We start from the raw sequence: 18,655 nt of genomic DNA, 5'->3' as shown, positions 1-18,655 counted from the left end.
GATGAAGAATATACTGGTAGTATACTGGAAGACTTAAAACTGGTAGTTTGGTGCCACTCCCTTGATTCATGCTAAGACATAAGTACTTTTACTCAGCAATGCTTTTATACCATCAGTCAATGTCATTATAGAAAAAGGAGCAAATAATGTCTTAGTATTACTATTAAAATGGTTTGACCAAGCGTATTGTCTGAAGGGATCTGAAGACCCCAGGGGTTCATAGACCACACTTTGCTGATCACAGACTCAAGGAGATCATAGAGATTCTCTAGACCAATGCCCTGAAGCTCTTTAAGGTGTGTGTGTGTGTGTGTATCTTATTATCAATGTATTTGGTAAGTACTCCAAAAATAGTTGGCCAATAAATAACTCCTATAGTTGTGATTCTTGAGTATTGCCTCTTTACAAAGACAGTGTATATCAAGGGAGATTGGGAGACATACAGTGTAACTATATAATCTTGTCTTTCTTCCTTTACAAAGCTGCTATACTTCTCACTTCGTGATTATGTTCTTGCAGTAGTCATATTGAGCTAAGTAAGGGAGGAAGTTGGGACAAACAGTAGAGTTATAAGATGGTATTCTTCATTTCTAGAGGCAAGTAGCATATTAGTATACTTATTAGTATACTGATTCGGTTTTTCAATTCAAGGACCTACTCCTGTACTTATCGATGTTTTCTAGTGAAATATACTGAAATATTTACTGTTTCAGATTATAACCCTGAACATACATAGAGTACAAAGAAAAGGAGCAAGAAACTGAAATTGTTTACATTGTAATAACCATCTAGATGGTCTACAGTTGTAATGAAAATGACTCAGTTGTTTCGTTGTGATATTCATTTAGCCTCTTTGTTTAAAAAAGTTATTAACTGGATCTGTTAATCTCATTTTTCAGATAAATTGGTTACTTGTTTTCTTAATATTACTGTGGTCCAAAATTTCTGTAGCAAAAAGACAATGAAAAATGATGGAAGACATGAGGAAAAAGAACCATTTAAATGAAAATTAAACCTAGCAGTATGAAATAATGATACCATAAAATAATGATACCATATTAAAAACCCAGAACTAATAAATATGATTGCTTAAATACATTCATTTATTGTACAAGCAGATAGTTTCAGTATTTTCTGATTGGCTTTATTTTCTTAAATTATATTCCCAGTGTCCTCTTCATTAATCCATTCCAAAACTAATAATTTACCCTGTTCAGTTGTCAAATAAGTTGTCTTAAGTATTTCCTGTCTGAATAATTTGGTATCATGTGTTGACATTTCAAACACAGTTTAAAATGTAACCACTGAGAAACAAAAATTCAGTTAAACCCTGATTGTGGTTTTTCAGCATCACTGCCTGTTTTCTCAGGCCATATGAGAGTTGTATATGATCCCAGATTATGCTATCAGAAGCTATTTCTAAGTACCTTTCAAAATCCTTCCCATCTAGATATCCACCTCAAATAAAGATAAATCCCTGGTATGGAGTATTGATTCGTATCCGTGAAAAGAAACATGGTAACAACAAATTAAGTGCCTTCACAAATAGTTTTGTCTAAAAGCAGTGATTTTTTTCGGTTATCTGTCAGTGAAAAACTTAATGATTTTAAGGATTCTGGGAAGGTCCTTCAAAAAATACTTGCCCACTTAGCTGAATAATATCTAAAATTCCACAATTAGAGATTTCTTTTGCTTAAGACTATATTCCCTGTTAAATTATATATATAGTAATTTCATTAAAAATATATATTTACTATATATATACCACGTGTGTGTGTGTGTGTGTATATATATATATTTTTTTTTTTACTCTGTGTATAGTAATTTCTTGCTAAAGGCCACATGCTTATCCGTGCATCAATTCCATGAGGTAGATGCTATTATTCCCATTTCATATGTATGGTCATACAACTTAAACTGGCAGTGTGGGATTCAAATACAAATGCATCTGAATTCTAAAGCCCAGATTGTTAATCACCACTTCTGTTTTTCCATTGACCCCTGATATGCTATTCTCCTGGGTTTTCCTTCCATCTGTTTGCTCCTTCTCGGTCTCCAAGATTCTCTTTTCTTACACTCATCCTTTATATACAGAAGACCCTCTTCTCATTGTACACATTCTCCCTGATCACATCTACTCTGTGACTTCAGCAAGCATTTGTATGCCGTTGACTCCGAAATTCGTGTAATTGGACCAGATCTTACTCTGGAGCCTGTGTACCCAGTGTACTTGCCGTACTTAAATTTCTCACTTGTTCCCTATCTTTATTTTTTATCTCAATGAATACCATTACTATGCATGTGGTTGCCCAAGTCAGAAAATTAGAAATCATTCTTGATTCCTCCCTCTTCCACTGCCACCTGAGTGACCTTTCTAAGAAACTAATCACATCATAAGAATGCTTAAACTTTTTGAATGGCTCCCATGTTCTTTCATATAAAAATGGAGTTGCTTAGCATGGCATGAAAGGCTCTCCATGTCATGGTCCCTCCACCTCTAAAGCATTGTTCCTCATCACTTTTGTCTGCTCACATTGCATTTATTTCAAATCTTGAAACCTCGTCTGAGCTATGCTATGGGGAGTTTAAAAGTAGGCTTGATCTTATGTTCTAGGCATTGGGCCAGAGTGTTAACAGGGAAGCAACACCCCTTTTGAGGCTACTGTGGTGGCAACATCCCTAATTAGCCAGAGATCCCCTTTGGGTAAGGTGACTTTGCCAGGGAGATATGGGACTATGAGGCCTAAGCCTTTTGTGAAGATTTTCACCCCACTGCCAAACTTAGAGGTTCTGGGTTTAACTTTTACTAAGGAAAATGTAGTTTTTGTAAACTTACTAGGCTCTCTGCTTATTAATCCTCTTAATGGCTTCTCAAGTGATCTTTCTAAAGTACAGTAATTATTATGTCCCTCTTTTGTTTAAGGCCCTATTATTTTTGAACATTTTATATATTTTAACATTTAATATTTTAACATATTGTAAATTTAACATTTTAGGTATTTTTGTTACTTTTAAACATGGTATGAGATTTGCTTTTGCCATTTTCTTTTAATTGTCTTTTTCATATTTCTGTTTTCAGCTTTGAAAGAAGTTTTTCCTCTAGGAAATTTTTTTAAGTAAACTCTACCCCCAGCGTGTGGCTCGAACTCATGACCCCAAGATCACGAGTTGCATTCTCTACCAAGCTGGGCACCTATCTTTGGAATTTTTGTTTAAGGTGTTTACTTGCTAGACATCTGAAATATTGGCTCATCTATATAGCTACCTATAAAAAGTTGAAACATTTTGCTTCATATAATTATTTTAAAAATATAGAAGACATTTTAAAGAATATTGTTGGACATTTAATTATTTTAGCAATTGTTGAGATGTTTCATTCTAAAACCATCCACTTCCATATTCAGTGGAGGTTATATCCCTGAAACTTTTAAAATGCTTATGTGTCTATACATAGATCTACCACTGCCCTAGAATGAAGCCATTCCTTCTGTTTGATAGGGACACCAGAAGTAGTATCACTAAAATTTTCAACGTATTTTTATGTTAGCAGAAATAAGCGAAATACTTAGGTCATATTCTTTGTTTCTAGTTCTTTATAAAGAAACAATGACCAAAATCTTTTTCTCAAAGTAAATGATAGACCAATTAAATCTTGATGTTATTTAGAAACCAAGTGGGTTCTCTGTAACATGTGCCTTGAGGAGCTTACAGTATGTTTCTGTTGAGCTCTTAAGCTCTTCACTTATTTTTATTTTAGGTGATGCAAAAACTTTCTGGATGGAGCTGGAAGATGATGGAAAAGTGGACTTCATATTTGAACAAGTGCAAAATGTGCTGCAATCACTGAAACAAAAGATCAAAGATGGGTCTGCCACAAATAAAGGTATGAAGCACAAAAAACTTTCAAGACGTTTAATGCTAAATATTACCCACTGGCAATACAGTATAGTTCTATTTCCAGTATTCTTCGTTTTAAAAGTCAAATAGTTTCTTTTGTTTTCTAAGAGCCTACCATGTATTCTGTTTCCTTTGTGTTTGTGCTCTGCTTCTATAAAAACTTGCTTTTACCATATACTATAGACACTTTGTAAAAGTGGGTGAAGATGATTACTTTGACTAACAGCTACTGAATTTATCTCTTTTTCTCTCAGGCTACTTTATTTGCCCCCCATTTTATCTTTTCTTTCTCTTTGTAACCCTTTTTGAAAGGTGATGGGTATTTCAAAAGTAATATCTGCTCATTGTACAACATTTAGTGCATATAGAAAAATATAACAAAAATTATCCATCACCCTGTCACTCAGAGACACCTAATGTCTTTTAAAATATGAAAGGACATATAACTATATTTTGCCTGCTTTAAACAGAACTTGCATTCTACATCAAGCAGTCAGTTCAGTCAGCCAGGCAAGTTTTCATTTTTTCTCTTTCTTTGTTTTCAACCCTGGTTGGTTGTAGAACATAAGATTTGATTTTTATGTAGAAACCTCCTTTCCTTCAGGACATAAGATTTTCAAGCAAACTTTCTTTTGGACCATTCTTTTTTTTTTTTTTTAATTTATTTATTTGACAGAGAGAGACACAGCGAGAGAGGGAACACAAGCAGGGGGAGTGGGAGAGGGAGAAGCAGGCTTCCTGCCTAGCAGGGAGCCTGATGCGGGGCTCAATCCCAGGACCCTGGGATCATGACCTGAGCCGAAGGCAGATGCTTAACTACTGAGCCACCCAGGCGCCTCTGGACCATTCTTAATACATTTTGGATGTTCATATGACATTAATCTTTTGTTTGCTTGTCCAAAAAATGGTATTGTTTTTCATTTTAATATTCCTTCTTATTCGTTTCATGAGTCAGATATATCTAGTTTTGAATCTAGTTCTACCACCTCCTTGCTGAATGACCTGGAATAAATAGTGTTTTTTGAGGTCTGTGTGTGTGTGTGTGTGTGTTGTTTTGTTTTGAGAGGGAAAGAGAGGGGCAGGGAGGGGTAGAGGGAGAGAATCTTAAGCAGGCTCCATGCCCAATGCAGAGCCCAACACACGGCTTGACCCACAGCCCTGAGATTATGACCTGAACTGAAATCAAGAGTCGGATGCTTAACCAACTTGAACACCTAGGTGCTCTTGGAATAGTCAAACCTCTAAGCCTCAATTTCTATTTCTAGTTATGGTAATCATAAGAACCTCTCAGAGGAGTTAATGAAGATTAAATAAGATACGGTATGTAAATTGTTTAGCACAGTAGCTGGCACCATAAATGAAAGTGATGCTGCTAATGATTGTTTTCATGCTTTTTTCCTTTCCTTAAACAGAATACATCCAAGCAATGATTCTAGTGAATGAAGCAACCATAAGTAACAATTCAACACTGATAAAGGGTACGTGCATTTCTAATCCCAATCTTGAATATTCTGTTATTTTCTTCACTTGAAGCAGGCTTAATTGACTTAAGTATGTCAGATTACCTAAAGATAATGTAAAATAAAATGTAAGATCTATATTGGTAAATTACATAAATGAGTTTCCTTATTAAATAAAAAGTCCTAGCCATCCAAAGGTAGGAAATGCACATTCTTCTGACTCTCCTACGGAAAGAATGAACAAATGTATCTCTTCTTCAAGAAATTTTAAGACTCCAAACTACTACAAACCCACTTTGTGAGAAAAACAATACTAGAAAAGTATATTGGGGCATAGATAAGTTGGTGTAAAAGTTTTTTATTTCTAGATTATTATTAGACCATCAATCTTGCAACTGTAAACAAATTCATTTTAGAAGGAATTGATCAAAGATAATGTACCAGAACTAAGAAGAAAAAAATTAAAAAGTTGTTTTATCAGAGTCACTCTCCTATAAATCTTAGTCTATCTCCAGTTTCCTGAAATGTTGAGGAAGTACTTTACTGGATTTTAATTAATACTGCTAAATATTGTTAACAAATTATAATAATTTAAGTGTCATATTTGGAGCCTTAAGGTTTTAAATCTCTGAAAATACAGCCCACCATCATCAGTCTGTTTTAAAGAAACTTTTGTTATTCAAAAGTATTCTCAATTTCAGTAGCTAATGTATAGTTTTTAGAAGAGTAGATTCTTTAAGAAAATAGCCTTTCTCAGTATCTTTCAATAGCATTTGGAATCAACACACTCAAGAGATTATACTAGTTTTGCAAGAAAGAGGCTTTTAAATTCAGGAGGTGGTAAGAGGAACTAATTCTAAATGGGTTTTTTTTCCTTAAACAGTTTATTTCTCAGTAATAGTAAATTGGGTTTTGGCTTTTTTTGGTAATAATTTCATCAGAAATATTGAATATTATAATTTCGTATTTTTATATAGTTCATTTGAAATGTAATTTATCAAAATAAAAGTATATGTTTGCCAGTGGTGAGCAATATTTGTAACTAAGTAATTGGGGAGTTCTATAATTGACATTGTTGGCAAATGCAAAGGTTTAAAAGCTTCCTAGTAATAAAGTTTCATGTTAGTATTGATTTTAAAAAGAATATTGAGACTGGGAGAAACAAAAGGACTTGGTGTTGAAATCAAAACAAGCTATCCCAGATCCAACCTGGACTGCCCAAACCACTAATTACTTTCATTTTCCTTGCTTGTGTATAACTGTAAATATGTGCTGTGTCCTCAAACAAAAGATTGAATACTATTTTCTTAAGAGGAGTTATTTCCCCTTTCCTCCCTTACCTAATGATTAATTTTAAAATCTTTGTTTTTTCAGTAAGTCTTATTTCTAATTATGCTTCTATACACTTATTTTATTCATATTTGTTAGTATAGATTTATATGCCTCATACAAAGAAATTAGGTAGGAAAAATCAGACATTCTTAATTTGTAAAACTTAATTTTTAATCTGGAATTATAGCTCTTATCAACTATCAGCTTTTAAACCTTTCTTTACCTTGATAATTAAAGAGGGATAATTATTTTCCAATTAGCCAGGTAGTAGCCTTGTATTAAACTTAAACTATTATTTTTTTAAATTTTTTTTCTACACCTTTTTTTCTGCACTAGAGGACCAATGCAAGTTAATACTAAGGCAGGATGAGAATCACTTTTTTTCTTAAAGTCCATCAGTGCATAGGAAAAAACACATTAAAAAAATATCTTTAGGGGCGCCTGGGTGGCTCAGTTGTTAAGCATCTGCCTTCGGCTCAGGTCATGATCCCGGGGTCCTGGGATCGAGCCCCGCATTGGGCTACCTGCTAAGTATGAAGCCTGCTTCTCCCTCTCCCACTCCCCCTGCTTGTGTTCCTTCTCTCACTGTGTCTCTGTCAAATAAATAAAATCTTAAAAAAAAAATATCTTTAGGGGTGCCTGAGTGGTTCAGTCAGTTAAGCATCTGACTCTTGATTTCAGCTCAGGTCATGATCTCAGGGTCAGGAGATCAAGCCCCATGTCAGACTCCACACTGGGTGTTGAGCCTGCTTAAGATTCTCTCCCTCTCCCCCTTTCCCCCACCTTGCATTCATGCTCTCTATTAAAAAAAGGAAAAAAAAATTGTGTGTGTGTGTGTGTATCTTTAAACCAAACATAGAATATTCCACATATCTCTTTTTCAGAATAACAGGAAATCCATAACTTTTTTCATTAAATACACAGCTTATTTCTGTATTGTAGTCATGTTAGTAAGAATAGATGAAGTAGAAAAAGAAAAGACAAGACATGGGATGAAATTTTTTTTTTTTTTAAAGATTTTATTTATTTATTTGACAGAGAGAGCGAGAGAGGGAACAGAAGCAGCGGGAGTGGGAGAGGGAGCGGGGCTCGATCCCAGGACACTGGGACCATGACCTGAGCCGAAGGCAGACGCCCAACGACTGAGCCACCCAGGCGCCCCCATGGGATGAAATTAAGCACAGAAAGATAGACTAAGTAATATGAAAAGTCAAAAGGAAATATAAAAAGAGGTATCCAAATACCCTACCCTCCAAAAATGAAGGTGGCAGTTGAACAATGAGAAAGCAAAAGATACATAAACTTTCCATTTTGTGACTTGTAATCATTATGTTATTTTTCTATAAAATACAAGCACAAATAAGGATACCCAATGTTCACCTTAAAGGTTGATTAAAATTCTGATAGAGTTCAGGCCAAACTAGATTTTCTCCAGTAGAAGTTTCTTCTATCCTAAGTCTTTTACTTTATCCTCTCTTACTTTCTTAATGTTTTTGGAAATATTGACATGTAATTTTTTGGCTTAATTTTGAAATCTTACTATGTTTGCAGATTTAAGGGCTCCATATATCTAATCAATAAAGATATTATTTAGATATTGCAGTAAATGATTTTTAACTTGGTGTGTACCTGTTACTCATGTTTGTATTTTCTTCATGTAGATCATACATCTGTGATCCAGAATGAACGGGAAAACAAATCAGGTTCATTGCCCTCTACATCATATGGAGATCCCTTTCCAGAAGACTGTACATTTCTGTATGTATATAAGTTAAATTTATTTATGTTAATACTTTCGCTCCCAGAGGAGATTTACTCTTTCTGATCATTTGACATAAGAGTAGATAGAATATATAAAAAAGACTTTTTCCCATCAAAAGCTTTAAAAGTTATAAATTTTAGTATTTTATGTAGGATAAAGGTTCATGAGTCCCTTAAAAAGTTGTTTATCCCTGGTAATCAAGTCTTTCAATAAAATTTAGTTTAAGATTTCTTTGTGTAGGGGTGCCTGGGTGGCTCAGTCAGTTAAGTGTCCAACTCTTGATTTTACCTCAAATCATGATCTCATGGGTTGTGGTATTGAGCCCCATGTTGGGCTCTATGCTCAGCAGGGAGTCTGCTTGAGATTCTCTCTCTCCTCTCCCTCTGCCCCTCCCTCCACTTGTGTGCTCTCTCTCTCAAATAAATAAATAATTTTTTTAAAAAATACTTCTTTGTGTAAATTATTAATATACTGAAATCTACCAAGTTGGCAATTTTTTAACTAAAAAAATACTTTTCCTGGATTATTTCTTTTCTTTCTTTTTTTTTTTATTTTATTTTTATTTTTTAATGTGGAGCTTGAACTCACAACCCTGAGCTTAAGAGTCACATGCTCTACCGACTGAGCCAGCCAGGTGCCCCTGGATTATTTCTTCTAAAAGAGTATTAGAAAAGGGTAAACAGTATTTCTTTCAGTATCAGTTCAGCTTTTCAAATACTTTAACAGCTCTAAATTATCAGAAAGCTTATGAGAATAGGCTAAATTTTTCTGACCTTTTCTTTCTCCTTTTAGCATTTCAGTAAAGATTCCTTAGCATAAAGTAAAATTGTATAAGAGGAAATCTGACGCTCTCACACACAGTATTTTTAGTAGGTAATGCCAGTACTAAAACTTTTAAGAACTAGTTTAAGGGAAGTTTCTGAAAGTATTTTGTGCTAGTCCAAGGAACAGAATTTCAAAAAACAAAATGTCTTTATAAAGTTTTTAAGTTAATTGCCTCATTTTGTTCTTTCATATTAAATTGACAAAAACATTGTCAATGTAGAATTCTTTATTGTTTTAGGGTTTATGAGAGTTGTAGATTGACACTATTTTACATATGACTTGCATTTGCGAATATTAGAGATGTCATTACAATTTGAGTCTAAAAGACTCCTAAAACTTATTTTACAATACTTTTAGAGAAACCTAGAAATTCTGGTCTTCTGCTATATAGCATAAAATTTCATTACCTTTTAAAAACAAGTTCAATCACTTTAAATCACTAAAATATAAGATTCCTTTTCATATAAATTACCACCAGTCTCCCATCTTCTATTTATTTCATTTTATTTTATTAAAAATTTTATTTTAAACCTAAACGCAGGAGTTGGTTTATTCCTAAGTGTCTCTTTTTGGTTTTAAGTTCATTTTCCTAGCTTATCAGAATCCTTTTGAATTTTGAATCACCTTTTATATTCTTTCCCTTCTAGCTTTTCTTCTACAAATTTATTAAGTGAGTTTCTAGTCTTTATTATAGTCATGAGAACAATATTGGATAAGACAGGACCAAAGATAAAACCTTTCTGGCCCACTGCTCCTTCATTACTCTTCAGAAAGAACTGTTGAACCAACTGAATTTACTTACCTCTACCACTGTTCCACCTACATTTCTCTATCTTGCTGACAAGGCTGTTAGAGGAAATCAAGATTCACTGCAATAGCATTCTATATCATTGCCAGACATTATCAAACCTTGTCAAAAAGGAAAATTAGTTTAATTTGTACTTTTCTTACCCAGTCCATGTTGGCTTTTCAAATTCTGAGTACTTAAAAGTCACATCCTTGATTCTCTCTTCTAGGAATGTTTAGAGATAAATATTAAACTAATCATTCTTTGCTTTCTGGAATGTTCCCTTTTTACCTATTTTTAAAAAATCAGGGCAGCATTTTCTCATTTTTCATTCATATTTGAAATTTTTTCAAGACCTTGAGATATGATTTGTTTGGGCCTAGAATTTTAAATATGTTTAAATTAGCTTTGTAGGACTCCTTTTAAATTATCACAGACTTTAATTTCTTCTTTTAATTTTTGTCTGGTGTTTCCAACTTGAGGGCAGTACTTATGGATGGAAAAGATGAAGACACAGTTGTTTTTGAGCTCTTCTTTCTGTTATCAGCCTTGTGCTTTCTTTCCCCTAACAAATTGTCTACTTGTCCAAACATAGCTTTAAAGTTTTTGTTGCTGTTTTATTAGAATTTTGGGGAACCTTAGTTCTTAGTAGGCTTGAAACTTTGTGAGACTTTTCTTATATGTTCACATCAAGATTTTGTATTCATAATTGGTCTTTTGTATATGTTCTTTTAAAAATCTGAGCTTCCCAAAGAAATTAGTTTCTCTAATTGCTTTCTCATCTCATTAGGATTATTTGTGATTACATAATCAGAACTTCATTTCCTTAGAACCTGCAACTCTTCTTGTGCTGTATTCCCACTCAGAGGTTTTGTCCATGAGATCATACCTAACTTTGAACTTTCTGAGATCTTTTCAAATAAAGAGATTTTTCTAATTAGACTCAGGGTTTTCTTCCTTTGCTGTTAAGAATTCCAAGGCCATGTTTCATTCTTGATCAAAATTGTGTTTAATTCCTTTGGGGGGCATCTGGGTGGCATCTGCTTTTGGCTCAGGTCATGATCCCAGGGTCCTGGGATCAGGTCTCGCTTCAGGCTCTGTGCTCAGCGGGGAGTCTGCTTCTCCCTCTCCCTCTGCTGCTGTCTCACTCTCTGTCAAATAGGTAAAATCTAAATAATTCCTTTTGTATTTCCTCTGTAGATTATGAGCTTATTACTTATTTTGCTTTCAGTAATTAAACATCTAGTAAGCCATTAGTTACATAGGCAGACTGGCAAACTAAATGGGGAATAATTTAAGCCAAGGGTTCTCAATCCCAGCTGAATTGTTCAAGGTCATACAATTTGTCAATGGCAAAACCAGAGTGAAAATCTTAGAACTGATAAAAAACAAAAAACTCGCCTTCTGTATTTTATTCTATAGTTGATTTAAATTTCTTCGCCTTATAATTGAGCTATGACATAGGTAAATGTAAAAAAAAAATTTATTCTAATAATAATTCAAAGGTATCTACTTTTGTGATGTTAGGAAACCCGGCTTAATTCTTTTTCTTAGGTACTTTGTCAGGAACACATACCTACTCAAGCCAGCTTAAGTAGTAGAATTTATTAGAGATATATCAGACATGCAGCTTTGGCTAACATACATAGTGGAAGTAGGCTTGCCCCACAGAGATGTGAATTTAAGCCATTTGGCTTTTCACATGACATACATACAAACACCCAAAAGAGGTTTATTAAATGGGTGCATACACACACATACATCCCTAACCTAAATATAAACACATGTAAATAAAATGAGGTGTCTTAAGAACAGAAAATGTAGCACAGCAGGCTATACAGGGACTAGAATTGGAACTGGGGAGTCAGTACCTGAGGTCAGGGTCAGCATTTTTTTAGCTCTGCTTCTCTCCATCTGTTATCAGTTGGTTCTTCTGTTCCCACATAGTCTAACATTGCTGTCCCAGCTAAGCACTATATGATCTGCTAGTGCTAGTGTCACCTCATGGTATATTTTTTTTATGTATTGATAGAAATTCTTGAGATTATAAATAGCACAGTGTGAATACATGACCCAACAGCTTTGAGTACACTGAAATTAAAATGGCCACCTTTCAGGCACCTGGGTGGCTCAGTTGGTTAAGTGTCTGCCTTCGGCTCAGGTCATGATCCCAGAGTCCTGGGATCGAGTCCCACATGGGGCTCTCTGCTCAGCAGGGAGTCTGCTTCTCCCTCTCACTCTCCCTCTCTCTCAAATAAATAAAATCTTTAAAAAAAACAAAATAAATGGCCACCTTTCAGAAGAGGATGATCAGGGAAAGGATTGAGCAGAAAACAAATATATCTACTACAGTTTTTAAGATAATTATAGTTTATATAGGTTTTTAAAAAAAAAAATGCCCCTTTAGTGGACATCAAGGATAGAATGACTTTTTACCTCAGACTTGCCAAAAGCTAGGACATTTGTTGACAAGTCTCTGAAGCCTTGCAGGTCAGGGTGTCTAATAACAAAACAGTTCTCAAGCCACATCCAAATTGAGCAGCCCCTATCCAGAAGCTAGCAAACAGATACATACAATACCATGTTTACTTACTTATCCTTTGTTTACCTCTAGCATTTTTATATTTTGGGGGGCTCAGTAACTAGGTTTATAACACTATGCATAGGTTTGGGGGTTTTTTTTGTTTGTTTGTTTTACTATGTTAGTCACCATAAAATACACCATTAATTTTTGATGTAGTGTTCCATGATTCATTGTTTTCGTATAACACCCAGTGCTCCATGCAGTACGTGCCCTCCTTAATACCCATCACCGGGCTAACCCATCCCCCCCCCACCCCCTCCCCTCTAGAACCCTCAGTTTGTTTCTCAGAGTCCATAGTCTTTCATGGTTCATCTCTCCCTCCGATTTCTCCCCCTTCATTTTTCCCTTCCTTCTCCTAGTGTCCTCCATACTATTCCTTATGTTCCACAAGTAAGTGAAACCATATGATAATTGACTTTCTCTGCTTGACTTATTTCACTTAGCATCATCTCCTCCAGTCCCATCATGTTGATGTAAAAGTTGGGTATTCATCCTGTCTGATGGCTGAGTGATATTCCATTGTATATATGGACCACATCTTCTTTATCCATTCATCTGTTGAAGGGCATCTCGGCTCTTTCCACAGTTTGGCTCTTGCGGACATTGCTGCTATGAACATTGGGTGCATATGGCCCTTCTTTTCATTACATCTGTGTCTTTGGGGTAAATACCCAGGAGTGCAATTGCTGGGTCATAGGGTAGCTCTATTTTTAATTTTTTGAGGAACCTCCACACTGTTTTCCAAAGTGGCTGTACCAACTTGCATTCCCACCAACAGTGTAAGAGGGTTCCCCTTTCTCCACAACCTCTCCAACATTTGTTGTTTCTTGCCCTGTAAATTTTTGCCATTCAACCTGGTGTAAGGTGGTATCTCAATGTGGTTTTGATTTGAATTTCCCTGATGGCTAATGATGATGAACACTTTTTCATGTGTCTGTTAGCCATTTGTATGTCTTCTTTGGAGAGGTGTCATGTCTTCTGTCCATTTTTTTACTTGATTATTTGTGTTTTTGGGTGTTGAGTTTGAGTTCTGTATAGATCTTGGATATCAGCCCTTTATCTGTAGTGTCATTTGCAAATATCTTCTCCCATTCTGTGGGTTGCCTCTTTGTTTTGTTGACTGTTACCTTTGCTGTGCAGAAACTTTTTATCTTGATGAAGTTCCAAAAGTTCATTTTCGCTTTTGTTTCCCTTGCCTTTGGAGATGTGTCTTTAAAGAAGTTGCTGTGGCTGAAGTCAAAGAGGTTACTGACTATGTTCTCCTCTGGGATTGTTTTTTTTTTTCTTGTTTTGTTTTTTCTAGTAATGTATCTTCATTTGTATAAGAAAGTTAACCTTTCTCCCCATAAAATGGGATTGAAACTAGGTTACTTTACTTCTGGAGCTTGTAGTAAGTTGGTTTTCTTTGACTTTATGAAATGAGACACAGATAAGAAAAGAGTCATTTCTAAGGTTCATATCAGTGTTTCATTTCCATGTTTTTCTGCTTCTTGTTTTCTAACTCTGCTTCAGTATAAAAGGTACTTCTCCCTTTGTTAATTGCCTAATAACTCAAGCCTTATATCTCTTAATTTTAATTTTAATTAATTTAGTCACCAGAAGAGTACACTTAAGCCAGGTTGGCTAACATTTTGGAAATCTTAAATTCCAAATTACCAGTTGGTAAAACTGTTTTTATGTTTACTATTACAAATTTTAGTCCTGAGTAGGTCTAATTGTGTATTGTTCCAATAATGACTAACTTGGAGCTGTACTTTTTGTCACATGAGGAAATTATGTAAAAGTACATTGTAAACTATAAACTGCAGTACAGACATTAGTTATTATTTAAGAACTAAGGATAACCCAGATACTTTCTCTCTCACATGTACCCTAAGTTAATCTTTTCATATTCAGAGAAGAACTTTTCGAGTCATCAAATTAGTATTCCATATTTCCCTTTCCCAAAAAAAGTAAAACAGGAACAAAATAAGAGCATAGTTGAAATAGGGAAAATCAAATAAAAAGATTTGGAGAAAAGGATGCCACAGAAGCCAGTCTGAAACATAATTTATTTGGTTAGGGCAAGTTGAAAAGGAAAATGAAACATTTGGTTTGCTGGTTATACAACCCTGTAGGTGTATAAATAAAATCACATGAGAGTGAGTAACCTTATCAAAACAAAGAACAAAGCTGTGAGAGCCTAAGAGAATTTATTACAGTGAACATTGAATGAAACAAGACAGAGGGGAGGTTATTTCTTAGGTAGACAAATAAATAGAAGTGCTCAGAGTTTGGAGTGTACTATGCTTTATAAGAAAAAGTGATAGGAAGGAAAGTAGAACTTAATAATAAGAGAAAAGCAATTCTAGGCACATGCTTTAAAAAACAAGGAAATATTGGATACCAAAATAAATAAATGAATAAAAGCAATACTGAAGTGGACAACGCTAAAGCAGACACAAGGTAAATGGAAGAGTAAAGCAAAAAGTGCCTTATAGAATATGTTTCTTACTATGGAATATGTACCCCCAACATTATTCAAAAATACTAAAAAAGACTGAAATTATTTAAGGGAAATAAAACCTTTCCTCATGATTCTTCTGGTTTTTTCCCCCATTAGATTTGCCTTAATCTTTTAGCTACATTCTCATCTAGTATTCTTTTTACTGTCTTTTCAAGAAATTTAAAAAAAGGATACAGCAAAACCCAAACACAATCTAGAATTAACAGCTATAAATATTTCGTTGTACTTCCAGTTTCTTTTAAAAAAAATATATATATATATAGAGAGAGAGAGAGAGTGTCTCTTTGATCCATACCTAACTTCTTACTGTGACAAGTTCCATTCCCCTATCTGCCTTCCCAAGAGCATCACTATCATCATTTCTCTAGTTAATTTTTTAATATTTATATAGTCACCAATAATATATAGTATTGTAGTTTTAAAATTTCATGGAAATATTCATATATGTATCATCTTGTTTTTCTTAGTATTATTTTGAGATCTAGTCATATTTCTGTGTATAGATCTGTTTCATTCTCTTTAACTCTTGTTTGGATTTTCATAATGTGAAATACTACATTTTATTTATCCATTCCTTTAAGGATGGGTAATTAGGTTGGTTTTAAATATTTCCTATTTATAAATAGTAGTGCAGTGATCAGTTTTATCCTAGTCTTTCATTTAAGAAAGTGTTCATTGTGAAAGTCACCTATTAAGGAGGTTAAAGATGTAACCTGGGATCTATAAGATTATCCAAAATGTAGAAGAAAAGGACAAATGGATGAGGAAAAAAAAGAGAATGATGAATAATTACTGTCCTAAAAAAGAAGCTACTAACAGAAAACCAGTAACTCCAGTGAATGCTATCTAAATGCTTTCAGGATCATCCTTATGTTATAATGTTCTTTAGAAAATGTAAGCATTTCAAGCAAAAATGGTAGGATTAGGGTCAGTGTGCTGCTGTTCATGGTGAAGGAGATCACAATGTCTAAACTAGGATTCAAAATTGCTCAGACAACTCAGAAAATAAAAATACATGTCTTTTCTATTTATAAATTTGGTACTTATAAAAATACGAAATGTAGATATTTTCAGTATATTAAATAATGTAAACCTGCCCTACAGAAGCATTGCTTATGGAAAAATCTGCCATATTTTATTCTGAACTGAAACAAAAACACTAGAAGCTAGAATAAGGGAAACAGAAACAATAAAAAAGATAACTTCTGAGTGTAAGAAAATATCAAATCTGGAGGTAAAAGGCTTCACCAAGTACCATAGTAATGAAAATTACTATTAGATAAACACTCGTTAAAAAAAGTTTTAGTATTGGGCACCTGGGTGGCTCAGTTGGTTAAGCGACTGCCTTCAGCTCAGGTCATGATCCTGAAGTCCCGGGATCGAGTTCCCTCATTGGGTTCCCTGCTTGGCGGGGAGTCTGCTTCTCCCTCTGACCCTCCCCTCTCTCATGTGCGCGCTCGCTCTCTCTCATTCTCTCTCTCAAATAAATAAATAAAATCTTTAAAAAAAAAAGTTTTAGTATCAAAGTATAAGTATGTTAGAAATTTAGACAAAAGCAAAAAAATAAAACACAAAAAACAAAACACAGAAAGTCTAGGTTAGCACCAGACTTAACCCCTGCAGATGCTCAGAAAACATACCATCCATATGCCCTTCTGGAAAACTTTCTCATACATCCTCTTGCTGACCAAAAGATGAATCAGAATGTGGAAATTAGGATTGAGGAGGACATAGTATTTAAGATATGGGAGTGGCATGGAAACCATCTAAATAAGAAGTTAACTATAATAAATTCATGAGTCCTTAGGGCTATGAAGTCCCTTAATGGTATGCAAAATTTTATGTTAATGCTATATTTCTAGGGAGAGAGTCATAATTTTCATCAGATTGTGGAAAGGGTTCATGACCCTAAAAGTTTAAGTATCACTATTATGGATATAAGGATCTTAAATAAAATTTTAGCAGTTCTAATCCAGAGAAATATTAAAAGAGTGAGATCACCAAGTGGAATTTACTCTAGTCAAGCAAGAATGATTTAGTATTAGAAAATCCATTATTTTACCAAAGTAAACCATAGGAAGAAAAACTTAACAGATGCCAAAAGACTTTAAAAATTCAATACCAACAATTAGAAATAGAAGCATTATCTTTAATGGGATAGACAATATATTTCTCTAACATCTATATCCTATGTAGTGATGAATCTCTAGATGCATTTTCTTTAAAATAAGACAGGAATGCCTGCTATCATAATTGTTATTCAATATTTTCCTAGAAATTCTAGGCAGTACAACAGAATATCAAAGAAAATATGATTATTGAAATGTACACGGTAAAATTATGTGTAGATGATCTTATCTACCCTGAAAATTTAAGAGTCAGCTGTAAAATTATTAAGCTAAAAAAAGGGTTTAGTAACAGTCACATGAAATAAAAATCTGAAAGTGTATACCAATAGAAAATATGGAATAAAGTCCCCATTCACAATACCAAAAAAGTAAATAAATGGGACTATTTACAAGAAATGTATACATGAGGAAAATTAAAGCTAAAGATTTTAATAAATGGATAAACTTACCATGTTCCTGGATGGGAAAGCTATATATTACAAAAATGTAAATTCTTTCCAAATAAATTTGTAGATTTAATTTAACATGAAATCCAGGCAGTTGGATTTTTTTAAGTTGGCAAATACTATAAATTTAATGTCAAAAGGCAAAAAATCAGAAAACAGAACATGTTCAAAAGGAAAAATAGTGACAGAGGACTTGCTCTGATAAATCTCAAAATGTTCTATCAACCTATGGAAAAAAACCACATTGGTATTGGTTTGCGTCAGTTGGTAACAGTTGTATCAAGAGACAGAATAAGCCTAGAAAATAATAGCACATTTTATATATTTATAAGAATGTAGGATAGGATTAAGTTAGTAAGTCAAAAGTTATACAGTAAAAGACTTATTCAGTAAATGACTCTGTAATAGTTGGATATCATTTGGAAAATTTAAGTTAGATCTTCAAGGTACATCAGAATAAATTAGGAAATTAGACTCCCACCTCATGGAAAAATTAATTATAAAATTAGAGCCCTAATAAAAATGATAATAATAAAGATGTCTTCTCATGACATCATGTATCATGGCTTTATTCATAACATTATTTACACTTTATTGTAGATACTTAATTGTCTGCCTAGAATGTAAGCTCCTTGAGATCATGGAGCTTTCATCATTTTTTCCATAGCACCTGGTGTATAGCAGGCACTCAGGAAATCTGTTGGAAGAATGAATGCGTGAATGAACAAACAAACCCCCAATAGGAAATTGGACAAAGCATATGAACAGTTAACCAAAGGGGGGAAAAAAAAAGACCAGTAAACATGAAATTATGTTCAAACTCTGTTAGAGAAAAACATTAAGGAGCTAATAAGGTACTGTTTTTCATTAATCAAATTGGTTAAAAATTCAAAAATAATAATTATATCAACATTCATACAGTGTAAA

The 18,655-nt window shown here is 33.9% G+C and overlaps 1 protein-coding gene across 3 annotated transcripts in view; it reads left to right on the top strand.

Annotated features, from left to right (window-relative positions):
• Positions 1-18,655, top strand: part of SETDB2 (SET domain bifurcated histone lysine methyltransferase 2) — a 57,931-nt gene that overhangs the window by 8,930 nt on the left and 30,346 nt on the right. For all 3 annotated transcript variants that reach the window (XM_028103859.2, XM_028103866.2, XM_028103852.2), the window contains 3 exons: positions 3,758-3,883; positions 5,310-5,375; positions 8,351-8,447. In XM_028103859.2, coding sequence (XP_027959660.1) covers positions 3,758-3,883; positions 5,310-5,375; positions 8,351-8,447 — 289 coding nt within the window. The remainder of the gene's footprint in view (positions 1-3,757; positions 3,884-5,309; positions 5,376-8,350; positions 8,448-18,655) is intronic.

The sequence above is a fragment of the Eumetopias jubatus genome, unplaced genomic scaffold, assembly GCF_037043125.1.
Source record: "Eumetopias jubatus isolate StellerSeaLion01/CBP00866 unplaced genomic scaffold, mEumJub1_p1.0 scaffold_3, whole genome shotgun sequence".
NCBI lineage: Eukaryota > Metazoa > Chordata > Mammalia > Carnivora > Otariidae > Eumetopias > Eumetopias jubatus.
Note: the sequence above shows the minus strand (reverse complement) of the source record. Positions and strands in the feature narration are given on the sequence as shown.